General features: G+C 26.1%; 1 protein-coding gene across 1 annotated transcript; it reads right to left on the bottom strand.

Annotated features, from left to right (window-relative positions):
• Positions 1-10,162: 10,162 nt before the first annotated feature.
• Positions 10,163-17,206, bottom strand: LOC137837079 (protein trichome birefringence-like 19). Its single transcript, XM_068645935.1, has 2 exons — positions 16,608-17,206; positions 10,163-11,118 (listed from the first exon to the last, which is right to left on the bottom strand). The coding sequence occupies exons 1-2, from the start codon at positions 17,190-17,192 to the stop codon at positions 10,333-10,335; spliced, it is 1,371 nt and encodes a 456-aa protein (XP_068502036.1). The 5' UTR covers positions 17,193-17,206; the 3' UTR covers positions 10,163-10,332.

The following is a 17,206-nucleotide window of genomic DNA, read 5'->3' as shown; positions in this document are numbered from 1 at the left end:
TTTCTCCACTAATTGTCCAAGTGTAAAGAAATTGGTCTTCATTTATGGTACATAAAGAACATTTGTTATGAATGATTGTTTTTTATCTTTTCTTTGAATCAAAATTTCACCCATCCCTTAAGCTCTAACAATGCTATTATTAGCAAACTTCACTTTTCTTTTAACTTTTTCATCAAGACTAACAAACCAACCTTTATTTCCTATCATGTGATTTGAACATCTAGTGTCCAAATATCAATAATCAAAATTTGTATAATTTGATGTTGTCACCATGAAAAGAACATGATCTGAATAAGAATCATCACTGTCACCTTGTGTCATTTGAGTTTCATCCCCCTTCATTTATTTTCCTTTATTGTTGTAGTATTCATCTCCAAAATGGTCCATTTTTTACAAGCATAACACTCTATTTTTTACAATCATAGCAATTATATATTTTTCTTATCAAAATTTATATTTCATCCTCTGCTTTGATCACCTCTATTCTTGGCCAGTTTTCCATGACCTCCATTATTCTTATGATTATCAATGGAATTCTAATTTGAGAGCCTACTAGAACCTTCACCACAATCTTTCATTTTCCCTTGTTTTTTCTAGCCCAACCATCATTTCTTCCAAATGTTAGTGCTTGTAAAGCCTGAAATGAAACTTTGTCAACATTCCTCTAAAAAAACCTTTGTTCATAAGCTTCAAGAGAATTTTCCAACTCCTTCACCTTCATCTTTTCAGGATCCTTTGATTCCTTAATTGCCACCACAACATGGCCCAATTTGAGAGTTAAAGTTCTTAAAACATTCTCAATTATTTACTGATTTGAAACATCTCACCATAAACTTTCATTGAGTTCACTAGCACTTGAATTCTTTTGAAGTAATCCACTACCAATTCTTGATCAACCATGGATAGCAACGCATAATATCATTGAAGCTTTACTTCTTGATTTTATCAGCATCTCCATATGACATGTTCAAAATATTATAGGCAGCCTAAGCTGAATTTGCCAAAGATATTTTCTCAAAATTGTAACAATCCACACACTGATGGATTAAGAAGAAAGGTGTGCAATATTTATTCTTAGATTCCTTGTGAACTGACATTTTCACCTTCGTAACACTTTCCTTCCAGTTCTTGAACATCATTCTTTACAATTTTCAACACTTCTTGAAAATAAAACATGACACCCTTTTTGACACTCCGTTAATCAAAGTTCTTCCTATAAGAATTGGAAAGTTAATAGAAAAAAACTAATTAGAACTTACCATGATTACACTCTAAACCTAGTTGAATTACACCCTATAAAGATTTTCAAAATAGATAAAAATATCCGCGTGAAGCACACAACAAAATACCTCACAAGCTAATGGACATCACACGTAGGTCTTTAATCAAAATAACTCTAAATACCACTATTAGTACACACTAAATACTCAACAAAACAAAAAATAAAAATAAAATAGAACAGAAGATATAGATATTGAATATGAAAGTTTACATTTTATACACATATCTATAAATAATAATACACCATTACTATTTATATAGAACTGCTATAAGTTGTTAATAAACAACCTACTAACTATCCAACTAACATACAACCCTGATGACATTATTTATAGCAGTACATATCACAAAATTTAGAGTTTAATTTTTTAAGATCAATTTTTTTTGCATTATTAAATCAATAAGAACGATTATTCTTCATTGTTTTTTCTAAATATTTCAATTAAAAGCAATCTAATTAATTTTCTCCTCTAACGAGAGTTTTTTTGACAAATTATTTAATTTATGGATATCTCTCTCTAATATTTAATATTTTATTTTATAATAAATATAAATTCTTTTACAGCTAATTACGTATACATATTCAGAAATGTTTAATAAATAATTACTTATACGAACAGCGATTTGTAATTTAAAGCAAATCACAATTACATGACAGACATAAAATATTTTTTAACAAGTAATTCATATAACTTTCAATATAAATGTTCTAAATTAACGTCAGCTCGGAAATAATAATAATAATAATAATAATAATAATAATAATAATAGTAATAGTAATAGTAATAGTAATAGTAATAGTAATAGTAATAATAATAATAATAATAAATAAATAAATAAATAAAAGGGGTTTAAGGAAAGAAAGGAACAAAATGAAACAGATTAATTAAAATATATATTATTTCCTTTATTCAGTTATTGTTTAAAGAGGAAGAAATTATAAGAAATTAAGTGGTATCCTAATATTTTGATTTCCTTTTAAATTGAAAAGAAAAGTAGTGGAAAATTTATGTTTAGAAAAAAATGACTAAAATATTATTATTTCAATATTTTAATTTAAATATATTTATATTCCCTTAAACATAAAGCTTATTTTTTTCTCGAAATTAAAATTGATATTTTTATCCTGTATTTAAAAAATATTCGTTTAAGTCCCTTTGAAATACTGCAAAAACTTTTACTTACATAAATTTCTGTTACATATAACTAACAATTTATAAGTTGTCTAGATAATATCATATTTTAAATTTGTATATTCATATTATTAAACACTCTACCGTTATTTGCTTTTGTTTTCATGTATTAATTTGACAACATTTAGATAAGAAATGTTTAAATACTTTTTTTTCAAACTATAGGAATTATAAGATTTGAATGATAAAATTAAACTTAGCTCAAACATTTTGAGAGACATTGATGTGAGTTTTTGAACTGAGTATTTGAAATTGTCATAGAAAAGTGTGAACTAATTCCTCTAGCAACCATGGCTTCTTGAACACTTTTGATGTGAGTAATTGTGTGGTGGTGATTTCTCTTGAAATGATTGTTGTTCATCTCTGAATTTCCCTTGGCTTCACTTGGCAGTGAAGTCATTCATTGAATATTTCTTCATTCAATTTTTCCCATTTTCATGCTTCACGTTATGGTGTGTTTCTTTCACACATGTGACATGTCATTTGATTCAATTTTCATAACACGCCACCTTATATGTTCTAGGCATTTTTATACCACAAGTTTCTAAAACATTATACAAAACACTTTAACAGAAAACGAATATGGTCATAGTTTCAATACATTGCATGTCAAATCCGTTGTTAATTCAATGATTAAATAGTCATTTTTAAATTCTTTTAATGTATAATTTACTTCACAACAATCCTTAAAAAGTATTAAAATAAAAAGAGCCATAATTGAATCTTCAATGTTCCCCACAATGACTTGTTCCAAACATATTTTCACTTCATCTACATAGGTTGCTTATGACCCTACCACCCATGCATTGCATTACTAAACTGCTCCCGAACCACCCTCAGTTTGAGGCAAGTCTGGTTAGTAAATGGTTGAACCATTTAACTGCAGAAACATAGCACAAAATTGTGAAGATATTGATTAATTTACTTAAACTACATAAATTTCTTCTGATTTTTCTTGTTGAACCTATGATGTCGTACATTGATATTTTTGATGTTTTTTCAAATATGTTAATATGCATTTGGTGGTTACGTCTCTTATTGTTAATAAAGTTGCTAAGCTTTGGTGTTTGTCAGTTCCTAATCTTGTCCAAAAAAATTTGGTCAATGATCAATTTATTTTTGTACTACGTGATAAAAAAATTTAACTTTGCAGGTGTTTATTGTGTTAACATATACTTGGATAGACGGTTTTTGTGGAGGGATCTTAGTTTCTTCACAGGGCCTTGGTTTATTCCGAGAGATTTTAATGTTGTGCTCTCGATGAATGACTGTAAAGGGGGTGCCTCCTAACCAGGTTTCTTGTAATGAATTCCTAGATTTGATTAATACTAATGATCTTTCTTGTATACCTTTTACTGGATCTTGTTATACTTGGTGTAATGGAAGGAGAGGGTTACATAGAATTCATGGAAGGTTGGATAGGGCTTTATGAAATGGAGTGTGTCTGGATGAATGAGATTCTTGTACTTATTAGGTTCTTGTTAAAAATTGTTTTGATCATTCCCCTATTCTTGCTAGTCGTGCTAGTAATTCTTTGAGGAAAGTTATCAATTTTCGTTTCTTTTCTATGTGGCTTCAGGACACTTCATGTCTAAAGCTTATTCATGATTATTGGGCTAATAACGGGTGCATAGGAGATACTGACTATATTAGGACAATGACTAGTTCGTTTAGTTTTAGTTTTCTCTATTTTTAGTTTATTTTTTTTTACGTTTCAAGTTCTATCCAAGTTCTTCGTTCTTCTTCTCATTCTCTCACGGATCTTCTTCTCCTGTATTGATTTACATTATGAGTTTTATCTTTTAAGTGAATTTAATTATGGAATTGGGTAACAGTGTAAAGTCATGTTAGATGATGCTCTCTTTTAGTTTTTTCCTCTTCGAAATTCAATTCAAAATTCTATTTTTTTATTAAGTGGTTTATAAGAACATACAAATCGATTGGTTGTGTTTTCTTCATTAACAAAGAATCATGATTTATGTCCCTTGCATTCGAAGTGGAAGATTACTAAACCATGATTTCGGTCCCTCTTTTATGTTCTTGAATTGAGTTTCACTTTTCTATTTTATTAATCCTTTTAATTATTTCTCGTTAACATTTTTAGAATTTACCTTTTCAATTTACAAGTCTAATTTGTTTTCCTTCATGTTAATCCAACTACAATTTGCAGTTTTAATCCTGCTTTATTTGACGTTTTCTATAATTTAAGTTCTTGCACTTTACAAATTCTGCATTTTAATTTTCAGTCATTTACATTTCTTACAATTTACTTTTCAGTCATTTACAATTCTCACAATTTAAATTTCAACCATTTACTTTTTTGCAATTTACTTTTAGACGTTCTCACCTTTTTTCTCTTTCGTTTTCCTAGGTATAATGGTAGGTGATTGTTGACTAGATGGTCTAAGAATTCTACTTAGCTTCTTTTGCACGGTCAACTTTGCATTTTAATTTACATTCATGTTTTAGTTTTAAAGATTTAACTACTAATTTTAGAATCTAAATAATTGTTAGCTAAAAACTTGATATCTAATTATATATCAATTTAGGAACTAGTTTATAAATTTTTATTAATAATATAAATTACTTTAAATATCAATAATTTTTTAGTATATAAAGTAGTATATAATTTAGTAAATATAAGAACTAATTATTTTTTTATTCTAAAATTAATTTCTATTTAATAATTTTCTTGTAGTGAAAATCTAACTATTTATTTTATTTTTAATGAGATTTTTAATTAAAGTTTTGAAAATATTTTTAAGGACTAAAATTACAATAAGTTTTCAAGTTTAGATAACTAAGTGTAGTAGGTTATTAACAATGAAGATATACCACGTGGGGTTTATCAATAATTAACAAGTTATAAATATAGAGGCATTTTTTAAATTTTAAAATTTTGAAAAATATTTAAATGATAGTGAGCTACATTTTACCCTTAATACATTCTTACAATATACGATTAGCAAAGAGTATCATCTTCATTGATTATATGCATTACCTCTCTTTGACTAAAATATACAAAAATAAAATATAATTGTTGAGCCAATAACACATCATGGGTTAAAGTGTCCTAATTAGCTAGTTTAATCCATAAAATGAAAGAAGAAGATGCAAAAGTAGCATCATCCTCTTACTATTTTTTTCTTTGCTAAAAATGAACTTGGGTGGTCATAACACCAAACTAACAAATCAAAAGTATCAATTAATTAGGTCATGAACCGACATTATATACATCAATCATTCATCATTTGTATATGTTGTATTTGATGTTGCACACTCTTTTTTTTTTGTCATTACCATATTTTTGTTTCCTTGTTTACTAAGTTTATAAAGTAATAGGGAATTGTAGAATTAAAATTATAAAAATATATTTTATATATATTCTCTTTTATCAATTGTCTTATTTATTTTCTTAACTTTAAAACTGATGAGTTAAAGATAATAACAGTATATACACATGTCAAATTTATAGTTAAATATATAAAAAAACTAAAAATTCTATTTCAACCAATTGTCTACTTTGTACCTGTGCTTTCTTTACTTAGATTACAATAAAATTATGAAATAAAAACCAATTTTAGAGATAAAAAATAACTAGTTGCTATAGTGACTAAATTGGAGACCATTTTAGAAACTAAAATTTTTTTTTGGTTTCTAAATTAGTTTCTATGTTAAATAGTTTATAAATTGGTATCTAATTAGCTACCAAGGTTTTAACTACCAATTATTTAGATACTAAATTTGGTAGCAAAAACCTTTGTAGCTAATTAGATACCAATTTAGAAACCATTTAAAAATAATAGATTTTGTAGCTAATTAGATTTCAATTTAGAAACCATTTAAAAATAACAGATTTATAAACAAAAGAATTTATAGTGTAGAAAAATAAAATAAAATAAATTTATATCTTAACTAATTTACATAAATTCTTTTGTAATAACTTTTCTAAAAAAGATTACTCTTAATTCATGCATAATTTATGTTTATAATTTTTTTTCTTTCTGAAAAGTTGTTTATAAGAAAGTTTATCCGATGAGATCCAAACTAATTAGCAACTAATGAAGGGTGAAATTGTAGCAAAGTGTGGGAAAGGAAAAAAGAATAGGAATAAAGGTATGATTGGTTTATGGATAATAAAGTGGTAGTTGTGATGTATGGGAGCTTAAGAAATGGACAAAGCAAAGAAGGGTGAAATGCATAAACTCCACATATTGTGGGGTCTATATTTAGTGTGCCACCCTTATCCATCATCTTCATAGATACAATAGTTTATTGGCATTAGGGTTTCCACGTGGACTTCATTTTGAGGATGTTTAGTTAGTTGAGAGTTATAATATGCAATTGATGCTTCATACAAAAGTTTGGTATACTCATTACTCATTTCAAGTTTTTGCTTTATGCTCTCTTTCAATCCCACTTCACCCTTATGCTTTCTCAAATCATTTGTCTAATAACATAACATAGGAAGATTAGGAGTCATGGTTTAAGGTCCAAGTATGGCATCAACATGAATGAAAACTTTCATAAATCAAGTAGGAGAACTATTGATTCTCATGGGAAAAAAATGTTAAATTATAATCTTAGTCTTCTTCAATTATTGATTTAATTCTAGTCACATCTTTCATAAAATCATAATTTTTTTTGCACAATCTTAAATTTTAGATATTTTTTTTATATTTTAATGGATTAAATTATTTTTATAATACAGTACCAGAAAATCATTAAATAGAAACCAATTTTAGATAAAAAAAATTGTTCACGACAAAATAATAATTAGATAGAAACCAATTTTAGAAATAAAAATAATTAGTTGTTATATTGACTAGATTATATATTATTTTAAAAACTAAAAATATCATTGGTATATAAATTAGTTTTTATTATTAATAAAAATTATAAATTTATTTTTAAATTAGTATCTAATTAGCTACCAAGATTTTAGCTATCAATTAATTAATTAATTAATTATCAATGTTTTAGTTACCAATTTTAGAATATAAATTGGTTGATAGGTAAAAAATTGATAGTTAATTAGATACTGATCTAAAAAATAATTTATAAGTTTTATTAATAATAGAAACTACTTTACATATAAGTTGTAGTGATTATTTTATGTTATATATATATATATATGATTTAATTAATGTTAAATAAAATTAAAATATATAAAATTAAAATTTTATATATTGATATTTTTTAAAATACAAAAACTAAAACCAAATCCTACATTACTTATTAAGTTAAATTATAATTTAAAAAAAGTAAAACTAACTGACACCATAGACTATACATGATTAGTTAAAATTTAAATAAGTTATCTTAAATTTATCGATTACATAATAAAAAAATAAAAAATCAATAATAAGATTGTTAAAGTAAGTATCTAACTTAACTTTTTTTCTGCTTTTAACCTAACAATCACTTTTTTTATTGATTAAAAATAGCTAAACAATGCAAATTACAATACTTATATAATAAGTAAGCATCACATAAAATACCCCCAACAACATTTTCTATTAATAAATGCATCTTATTTAAGTGATTCGTGTAAATAACTGCGATGCAGATATTTTAAGAAGATTAGATACTTCAAATATATGGTTGTTTTACAAGTATTGGTGACAAGTTCATATCACCATAATTAATGATTAATCAATACTTTAATTAAAGCTTGGTCCATTTATTAAGGAGAAATTTGGTGAATTTCGTATCAGTATTTTGTTACTTTAATTTAACTTACTTTACTAATGAACTTTATTTTATTACAAAATTAAAGGGATTGAAGAAAAAATAAATTGAAAAAACAAACAAAAGAAAATTGGACCTTTTGAACTGGTTTTCAGCCCGTGGACAAAAGCCCTAAAACTCCACACCATCATAATCTGCAAATGGTCCCAAGATTGAAAAACAAAAACAAAAATTACATTTTTTTTTTATTTGATTTTTTTTTTTTGCTTTAATCCTTTCTTTTGATATGCTTAATAAAAAAATCAAAAATACATTTCTATCTTGTTCCATGACAATGACATGTAGAATTATGACATCATTGTTTCTTAATTAAAAAAATTAAAATTATTATTCTATCTCGTTAAAATTATTGCTCTCATTTTTATTTCACAAATTAAATTTTCAATCACTCTTTTTATTAGCACAAACAACTATGAAATGCTCACTCAAAATTCAATTATTTAACAATTACTACTTAAGACTATCACTTTGTGACATTGATACATTGAAATTATTTTCCACTATTGAGAAGTGACATTGAAGAATTACAAATTAGAATCACTACGTACCATAAATATCATTCCAATTTCAATTTCATATCACACTGGAACAGGACAGAACTGGATTAGAAGGTAAAAAATAAAACTTAAATCTTATCTAATAAAATATTGATCACAATAATTAACATATAATTTTTTTTTATTTTATATAATATAATTGTGTATATCTTTTTACTAGTAGAAAATCATTAACTAAAAAATAATTTTAAAAAATAATTAATTATTATATTGACTAGATTAAATAATAATTTAGAGACTAAAAAAATTATTTATATTTAAAGTAATTTTTAATTTATATCGAATTAGCTACCAAGATTTTAGGCATCAATTGTTTAAATTCTAAAGTTAGTAGATAAAATTTTGGTAGCTAATTAGATATCAATCTAGAAACTATTTATCAATAATAAAAACTACTTTAGATAACAATAATTTTTTTATCTCTAAAATATTTAATCAATAGTAACTATTTTTTTTATAATTGATTTTTATTTAATTATTGTTTTGTAGTATTTATTTTAATATTCAATTCAAGAGTCTATTTAGTGTTTCAATATCTCAATATTTACAGAACACAAACTAAAGCTGATATCAAGTTTGTTTTCTCAAAGTTTATAGTCACAAGAACATTAAAAGTCACAAATAATGCACAAGATATAAAGGTGAGAGGAGAAAAACAATAGTAATGTGCTAATAAATTGTGATGGAAAAAGATAATATTTGTTAATATTTTTGGAAAACCAAGTTGTTAATCCCTTATATTAGTATTTGTAAAAGGTTTGATCTATTCATCAATAATGTTTGGTTCACATGTCAAGCAAATCAAAAAGACCAAGCCCACAAAAATATTTTGGACTATCACACAAATGATTCAAAACAATTTTTATAACCTTCACATACTTCCAAAACAACATTAAGAGATTGTTAGTGAAAGCCAAGTATGACAATTGGGACCACCCTAGAGATTTAAATGGGACTCACAACACATTAGTTAGCTAAAACAACCTTTCAATACAAAGCACAATAATTATGTGTTGCCTAACTTGTGTGTGAAGTCTTGGTCCACACACAAAAAAACACAAGGTACACACACAAGTTTGTTTGGTTAATCCACTTGGTTATTCTTCTACCATTCTACCATTTTTCATAACCAGTTTTTTTTATCCGTAATAAATAATAAATAAATGAGAATCACTGCAGGGTGGTTCAACCTTTATACAAAATTACACAATAATCAATTTTTAACTAGAACCACCTACCTAACTAACGAAAGCACTAGTCCAACTAACAACCTAAAAATTTCAAGAAACCACCCTCATGCACGTCAAGGTTCCAAACACTAATCAGAATTAAAAAAAAGAAGCAGAACGAGATTTTACATAAATCCAAGACCAACAAAAGTATACAATAATTTATCATATATTTGAAAAAGAAACCCTTGAACATGTATGTCTCTCTACAAATTAAAAAATATATATTGAATTTAGCATAACAAATTTTATCTTAAAAAATGACAAAATAAAAAAGATAGGTTGTTACAAGAAAAATGAGTTAAAGATGGTTAAAAAAAATTAGCTTATAGCTGATCTCATTCCCTCCATCTTCAAGATTTGTAGCAAGAAATCACTCCATGTGTCAATGGGTCCTGGCAAGCACCAATGAACACAATCATTATACAATGTTACATTCTCATGTGCCCAATGTCCATATCTACTTGGATGACCATCAGGTCTCATTAACATTGCTTGTGTGGTGTCAATTAACTTCAATTTCAAACCCTTCTTTCTACCTTCTTTTTCAGCTTTCTTAAACTCCTCCAATTGGATCATATAAAGCTCCAAATTTGTGCCCTCTAATTGTGCCTCACTACTCCTAAATGGCTTGGTTCTCACACAATTTCCTCCTTGATTCCATATCCCATTTTCAAAATGAGATGGTGCAAATGTTCTGAGAAATACTGTGCCCTTGAAGTCTTCCAAGCTATTGATTGCCCTAAAAGCAGTCCTAAAAGCCTTTCTGTAGCCATAGAACATGGTCAAGTCAGGGACATTTTCCATGAGGCAAAAATGGCACCCCACAATCTTTTTCCTCTCATAGAACACCATTGGTCTGTAGAACCAGTGCCCTCCATCAAGAATGATGTAGTCAAAATCTTGAACTTGTGTGGTCCATTTCTCATCATGCTCATCAAGGTAGAGGTTGAAAAGACCAGTGTTGCTTGGACCATTTGAATCAGCCACTTTGGATCTTACTAGATGGGGTGTCCAAAAAGTGGCCATGGTGAAGTTGTAACTAGGGTACTTCCATCTCTTGAAATACTCATCACTTGTGTATGATACATCTATTGGCCATTCCACCTGAGAAGTTCACAAAATTTTAATTTAACAATTTATGGATATTAATTAAAATATTTAAATATACTTAAAAAAAATTTATCTCTACTTTTTAAAAAAAAAATATATAAACCTAAGACATCTTGTAAAAATATATTTTAATATTATTTTACAAAATAAATTTTAAATTTGTTGGAAATCCCACGTCGACTAGAGATTAAGAAATTTCATAGTATATAAGTGGGTGCAAACCTCAACTCATAAGTTGGTTTTATGAGATTGAGTTAAGACTAAAAGTCAACTTCTTAATATGGTATCAGAGTCATTTCGAGTCTATCCTAACGAGTGTTTGTTTAGTTTATCAGGTCACCCGCTCCACACTTACTAGAAGCGGATTTTTCAAACTTAAAGTTCACTTCTTAATAAAATTTATCTCAACTTCACAAAACCAAAACCAGTTTCTAACATAAAATTTAAACTCTACTTATAATATAATTTAATAATAACAAATACCACTATATATGTCAAAACAAAAATATATGAAAATTATTCGAATACTTTGGTTACATTGTTTTCAAAAAATTATAATATGGGTTTATACCTTTTACTTTAGACAATGTAATGTAATTATTATTGTTTGATCTTCAAAAGAAATATTACTAAATAATTATTCATGACTCCAAGTACTAATCTAGTTAATTTCTATTCCTAATTTGAGACAATATTGTTAGTGGGTTTATACTTTTATTAATTCATATGAGGTTATATATAAGGTTTGAGTTTTATTATTGTAATAACCAAAATAATATTGCATTTGACTTTACAACTTCTTTTTATCAAATTTATGCATAGCTTAAATAATTATCTTTTTTATAAATAATGATGAGTTTATAATATTTACTGAATTGTTAATTACTATATTAGATGAACTCCCCCAAGAATTTATTATATTAATATAAAGTATTGAAATCACTCCTCATCACCATTAAGAAGATTTCATTAAACTTTCAATAAAATTATCTACTAGGAAAACTTACACATTTTATACATATTCTATTACTTTAACTATTAATTAATTTTTAATTAATTAATCATGTAATAATATTTCATTTTGAGTATAAGAAAGATAGGAGAAGCAGATATGCATAATTTTAACCTGAAATTTCTATAATTGGTGTGACTCTGTCTATTTCTATGTAATATATGTACCATGTACTATGTACTGAAATTTAATTTTCTAAATTTAGTCCAAACATTCGAAAGTAACATCACAGTCATAATCATTGCAATTTGATCCAAAAATTTCTGTCCCCAGTAAGGTGCATGTGTATTACAAAATCGAATAATCCAGCACATAGCTAATTATATATTATTTGACAGCTAATAATAATTAATATATATATGTGAAAAATAATGAAGGCCTACTACATTTTGGTTTGATTGAAAAGAAGAAAAAAAGTAGAAAGAAAGTATTAATAATTATAATAAATAATGAGATTAAATAAATAAATAAATAAATAAAAGGAGAAAGTTAATGTATGTTCAAAACTTTTTCTAGTTCAGGCTCAAAAATTAAAGAAATTATAATATCTTTGTAAAATTCAAGAAACTAATGATAAGATTAAATTATTCTTTCTTTTATATACTTTAATAATTATTTCCTAAATGAAAATAAATACCAATTTTACAAAAAAAACTATTCAGAAGTGTAGAAAGAAAAGGATAAAATTGAAAAAAAGGGTAATATATGCTTTCTTAACATTAAAAAATAAAATAATTTAGGGAAAAAAAACAAAAACAATATAATTTCTTTGAAATAGAGGGAACAATTCCTTTTTATTATTGTCTCTATCATCTAAAAATACCAATTTATTGCAACATACAATTAGGTGATTATACACATAATAATAATAATATGTGTTTATTTTTTTGGTGAATAACGACTCTATAAATTTGTTATTGTAGTTATCCACTTAAATAATTAAAGGGCCCATAGTATGTGTTTATCATATTAGATTCCACAAAGCAATTATTCATTTATCACAAACAAACACCTTAAGCCCAAAGGAGTTGTTAGTTGGATTTGTCACACAACATCAACAACTACTTTACACTCATATTCACTTTTACGTTTTTTTTTTATTAATGATATTATAAATGTAACAAAACTTAGCCTACATTTTTAAACCTCTTTTTAAAAAAATATATTTTTTAATTATGAAGATTTATATTTTTTCAAGTCAACCGGAAGGATGTAATTAATAAAATTATTTGAGTGTATTTTTATTTTTTCTAAACATAATATTAATAAATATTATTTATGGTTGAAAATAATAATAAACATGTTTTAAGTACATAATATAAATATTCCTCTTCTAGCATGATTTATTCCATGTAAAAACTCACATTATCAAATCAACCCCTAAATCACTTTATTATAGAAGATAAGTTGTGTGAATTAAAGTTGGTCTTTTATTTTGAATTTTAAAAATGAAAAATGAACAAATATTTTTCTTTTCGAAAAAATATTTCATTTAAAACAGAATAGAGAGAATAATTAACTTCAAATATATTGACTTTTATAGTGATTATATGATAGAATATATAATTATATTTTTATAATAAAAAAATCACCTTATGATTTAAATTTTTATAATCTCACCTACTGGGGTCTAATCTAAACCTTAATAATATATTTGTCCCATTCAGAAGGGGTTAACAGGTCAAAGACAATTTATGACACAGCTTGCTGGCAGGTACACTGATATTAATGACAATAATATATATCTCTCACAATATTTAATCATAACATCCAATTAATAATCCAAAGATCCAATTAAAAACACTTTAAAAAACATTACACAGCCACATTAAAAAAATATATATATATTTCTCTGCATGTCCATATAAATATTTTCTACAATGAGAAATTGTCTTGTGAGAGTTTGCTATCAATAAAAATAAAAATAAAAATATTATTTTAATATAGATTTTATATATAAAAATTTTCAAATTGAAAAAATGTTTATTTCAATTTTAAAAAATTATGTTTATGAGACCATATTAAAATACTATTTTTATTAATAAAAATACTTTTAAAAAATCTCATTTAAATTGGGTAAAGAATTAAAAGAAGAAATACTACTAAAGATGAAAAAAAAATAAAAAATTACAACAACACTCCTTAAAATTTTCCTAAATTATATTTAACCATTCTCTTTTTTTTTCACCATTTGATAGTCTCTCCTATCAGAAATATAAGTGTGTTTTAACCTTAAGAAGTGCATATATATAATATAAAAAGTGTGATGATATTAAGTTTTTGAAACAAAAGAAAATTATGTAACTTGTTGAACTTTTTTACGATGATAAATGTTCTTGACAAAACTTGTGGGACATACCAAAAGAGAAATAATACGAAAGCTTCATTATGCATTAATATACAGTAGAATTTTGTGTTTTTTTTTTCTTTGTGTATATCTTCTAATTGGGACGTTTCAACCATTTCTACTAACTTAGCTTTGTTAGGGATTCAATTATTATTTGTTGTAGACTTAAAGGATGGATTAGGTGACATAAATTTGTATTCTTAAACTATTTTTGTAGTGGCATTGTAGGGTTTCGTGTTTTTTATTTTATTTTTTCAATAAAAAAATGTTTAATTTTATCTTCTCAATAATCAACAATCTCTTGTTAATATCTTATTATGAAAATGTGTCACATAGTTCCAAATGGAAGATTGAAAAGAGATGATTCCATTTTGAAAATATATATATATATATATATATATATATATATATATGATATGATGCATTTCTATAAATGAACAATAATTTATTTAAAAATTAGAAACAAATATTTTCTCAGATGTATAATTTATTTTAGAAATGAAAAAAACGAATATTTTCTCAGTTCAATACACTACTATTAAGTCTTTTAGTATACTACTTGAATATAATATTTTTAATTTAGAGTGATGTTAAAGGTTTAAAAAAACTAAAAGAAACCCTATTATTTTAAAATTATAATTTTAAATGAAGAAAGTAATAAATAACTCTCTCAATTCACGAGTGTTTTGGAAAGTGTACCTCTGCATTGCACAGTCTGCCATCAATAAAAAAAATGAACAAAAAATAAAAATAAAAATAAAATCTGTGGGAACTCAAAAGTAGACAAAAGCAAAAACCAGGGGCATATGATGAAGAAGAATGATGATAGTTTCACACTCGTACTTAGCAATCAATAATATTATTATTTTATTTTAAAATTTTATTTATTTTTATTTTTATTAGTTAAATATAATATTTTATTGTTATAAGTGGAAGTAAGAGAAAAAGATGGATCTCAGATAATTATTATTGATTCGAATGAAGAAACACTGACTACACTACACACCATTGCATGTGAGCAGAGTTTTCAGACCAAAGATTCGATTCCTTTTGGCATGCACCCTTCATTATCATTACTATATCTATCTTACCACTTTCTGTCACTTAATTAATTACCCTTTTTAAACAATAATATTCAAAAAATTAACATAACCCTTTTCATTATTAAATAGGTATTGGAATAATGTTCTAATTAGGAGTTAAATTAAATATTCATTAACTATACAAGAAGTACATTGTTTGAATATTACTATTTTCTCTCCCTTTTTTAAAAAGATTTCATCTCTTAAAATTAGAAAAAAAAAATACTTAATTTTTCAATAGAAAATAATTATCAATAAATACTTCACAGTAAAGGATTGTCTTGGTTAAGAAAAAATTAGAAATTTTTGTATTGGACTTTGAACCTTTTTGATACTTCACACAGAAGAATAATGATTGCTTTTCCCTAGAGTGAAAATCTCATAAGCACAAAAAGGAGAAGAAGAGTTTAATTGAATGAAAGCATTTTTGGCTTTAAACTTTGGTTAAAGAAAAAGGTTAATTAAGGCTTGCAATGTAATCAGATACCTAATTAATTACGTGACTCCAAAGCAAAACACATACACAAAAAATCAAATAGAAAAAAGACAAAAAAAGCAAATGAGAAAACAACAATGGATGATGATAATAATGGTTTGTGAAGAAAAGAAATGTGACACACTCACTCAAGATATTTTTTTATTAAATAGATTTTATTTATTAATTATATACACTGTGTAAAATCATAAAAGAAAAAGAAATACATAAATTTGTAAATTTAAGGTTTAATCAGTTATCATCTATATATCTAAAAGAAACAGTTGGTATATAATGCTGAACCATCACATCAATGGAAGTACTATTACTGATTTAAATTTTTCAAAATAATATTCTGTGTTCAAAAGGTTTAAAAATGCTAAAAATATACCATAAATTATGAATAAATTATCCCTTATATATCAATATTGATTAAAAAACCACCCTTAAATTGGATAACATTATAATTTGTGCATGTTAATGATGTTTTTTCTTTAATGATATTTTTTACTTGTGGATGCAGAAACTTAGAATTTTGCAGGTAGATGATGTTGTTGGAATACTTACCCTAGAAAGGAGACAAATCATGGACTGCATCTGATTCCTTCCCACAGAGTCACCAACAAAGGCCATGGATTTGCCCTTAACAATTTCCAAGAACTGAAAAGGGTTGAATATGGGAAGTTCACAGTCACTGGGCTTCCATCTCCACTTCATGAACTCAGAGTCAGGTCTGCCATACTTCATGCAATTCTGGTGTTCATGAATGGCCCAACAAGTCTTGTTTGTGTAGTATGGTGCCTTAGGGTTTGGCACCCACTCCCCTGTGAAAATGTCACACATCTCCACATGTGTTGAGGGAAGGTTGCTGTGTGCCATATCCTCATCATGAGTAGATGCTTCAATGTGCTTGTACTTGTTGTTCTTCATCTTCAAGAGTGATGATGAATGATAGCTCAAAAAAGGGTACCACAGAGGGGTGATTGCAAGTGCTAGGATCACCAAAATTGCTATGAAGGTCACTTTTGGGATCATGTGCTTTGGGGTGGTGGTGTTCCCAAAGAGATGCTCACTGTCTTGGAACTTCATGATGGAGAATGAGAGAAGAGAAAGAGACAGAAGAAGAAGAAGAGGGAAATAGGATAGGGTCATTAACTTGTTCTTTA

Source organism: Phaseolus vulgaris, chromosome 4 (assembly GCF_000499845.2).
Source record: "Phaseolus vulgaris cultivar G19833 chromosome 4, P. vulgaris v2.0, whole genome shotgun sequence".
Classification (NCBI taxonomy): Eukaryota; Viridiplantae; Streptophyta; class Magnoliopsida; order Fabales; family Fabaceae; genus Phaseolus; species Phaseolus vulgaris.
Note: the sequence above shows the minus strand (reverse complement) of the source record. Positions and strands in the feature narration are given on the sequence as shown.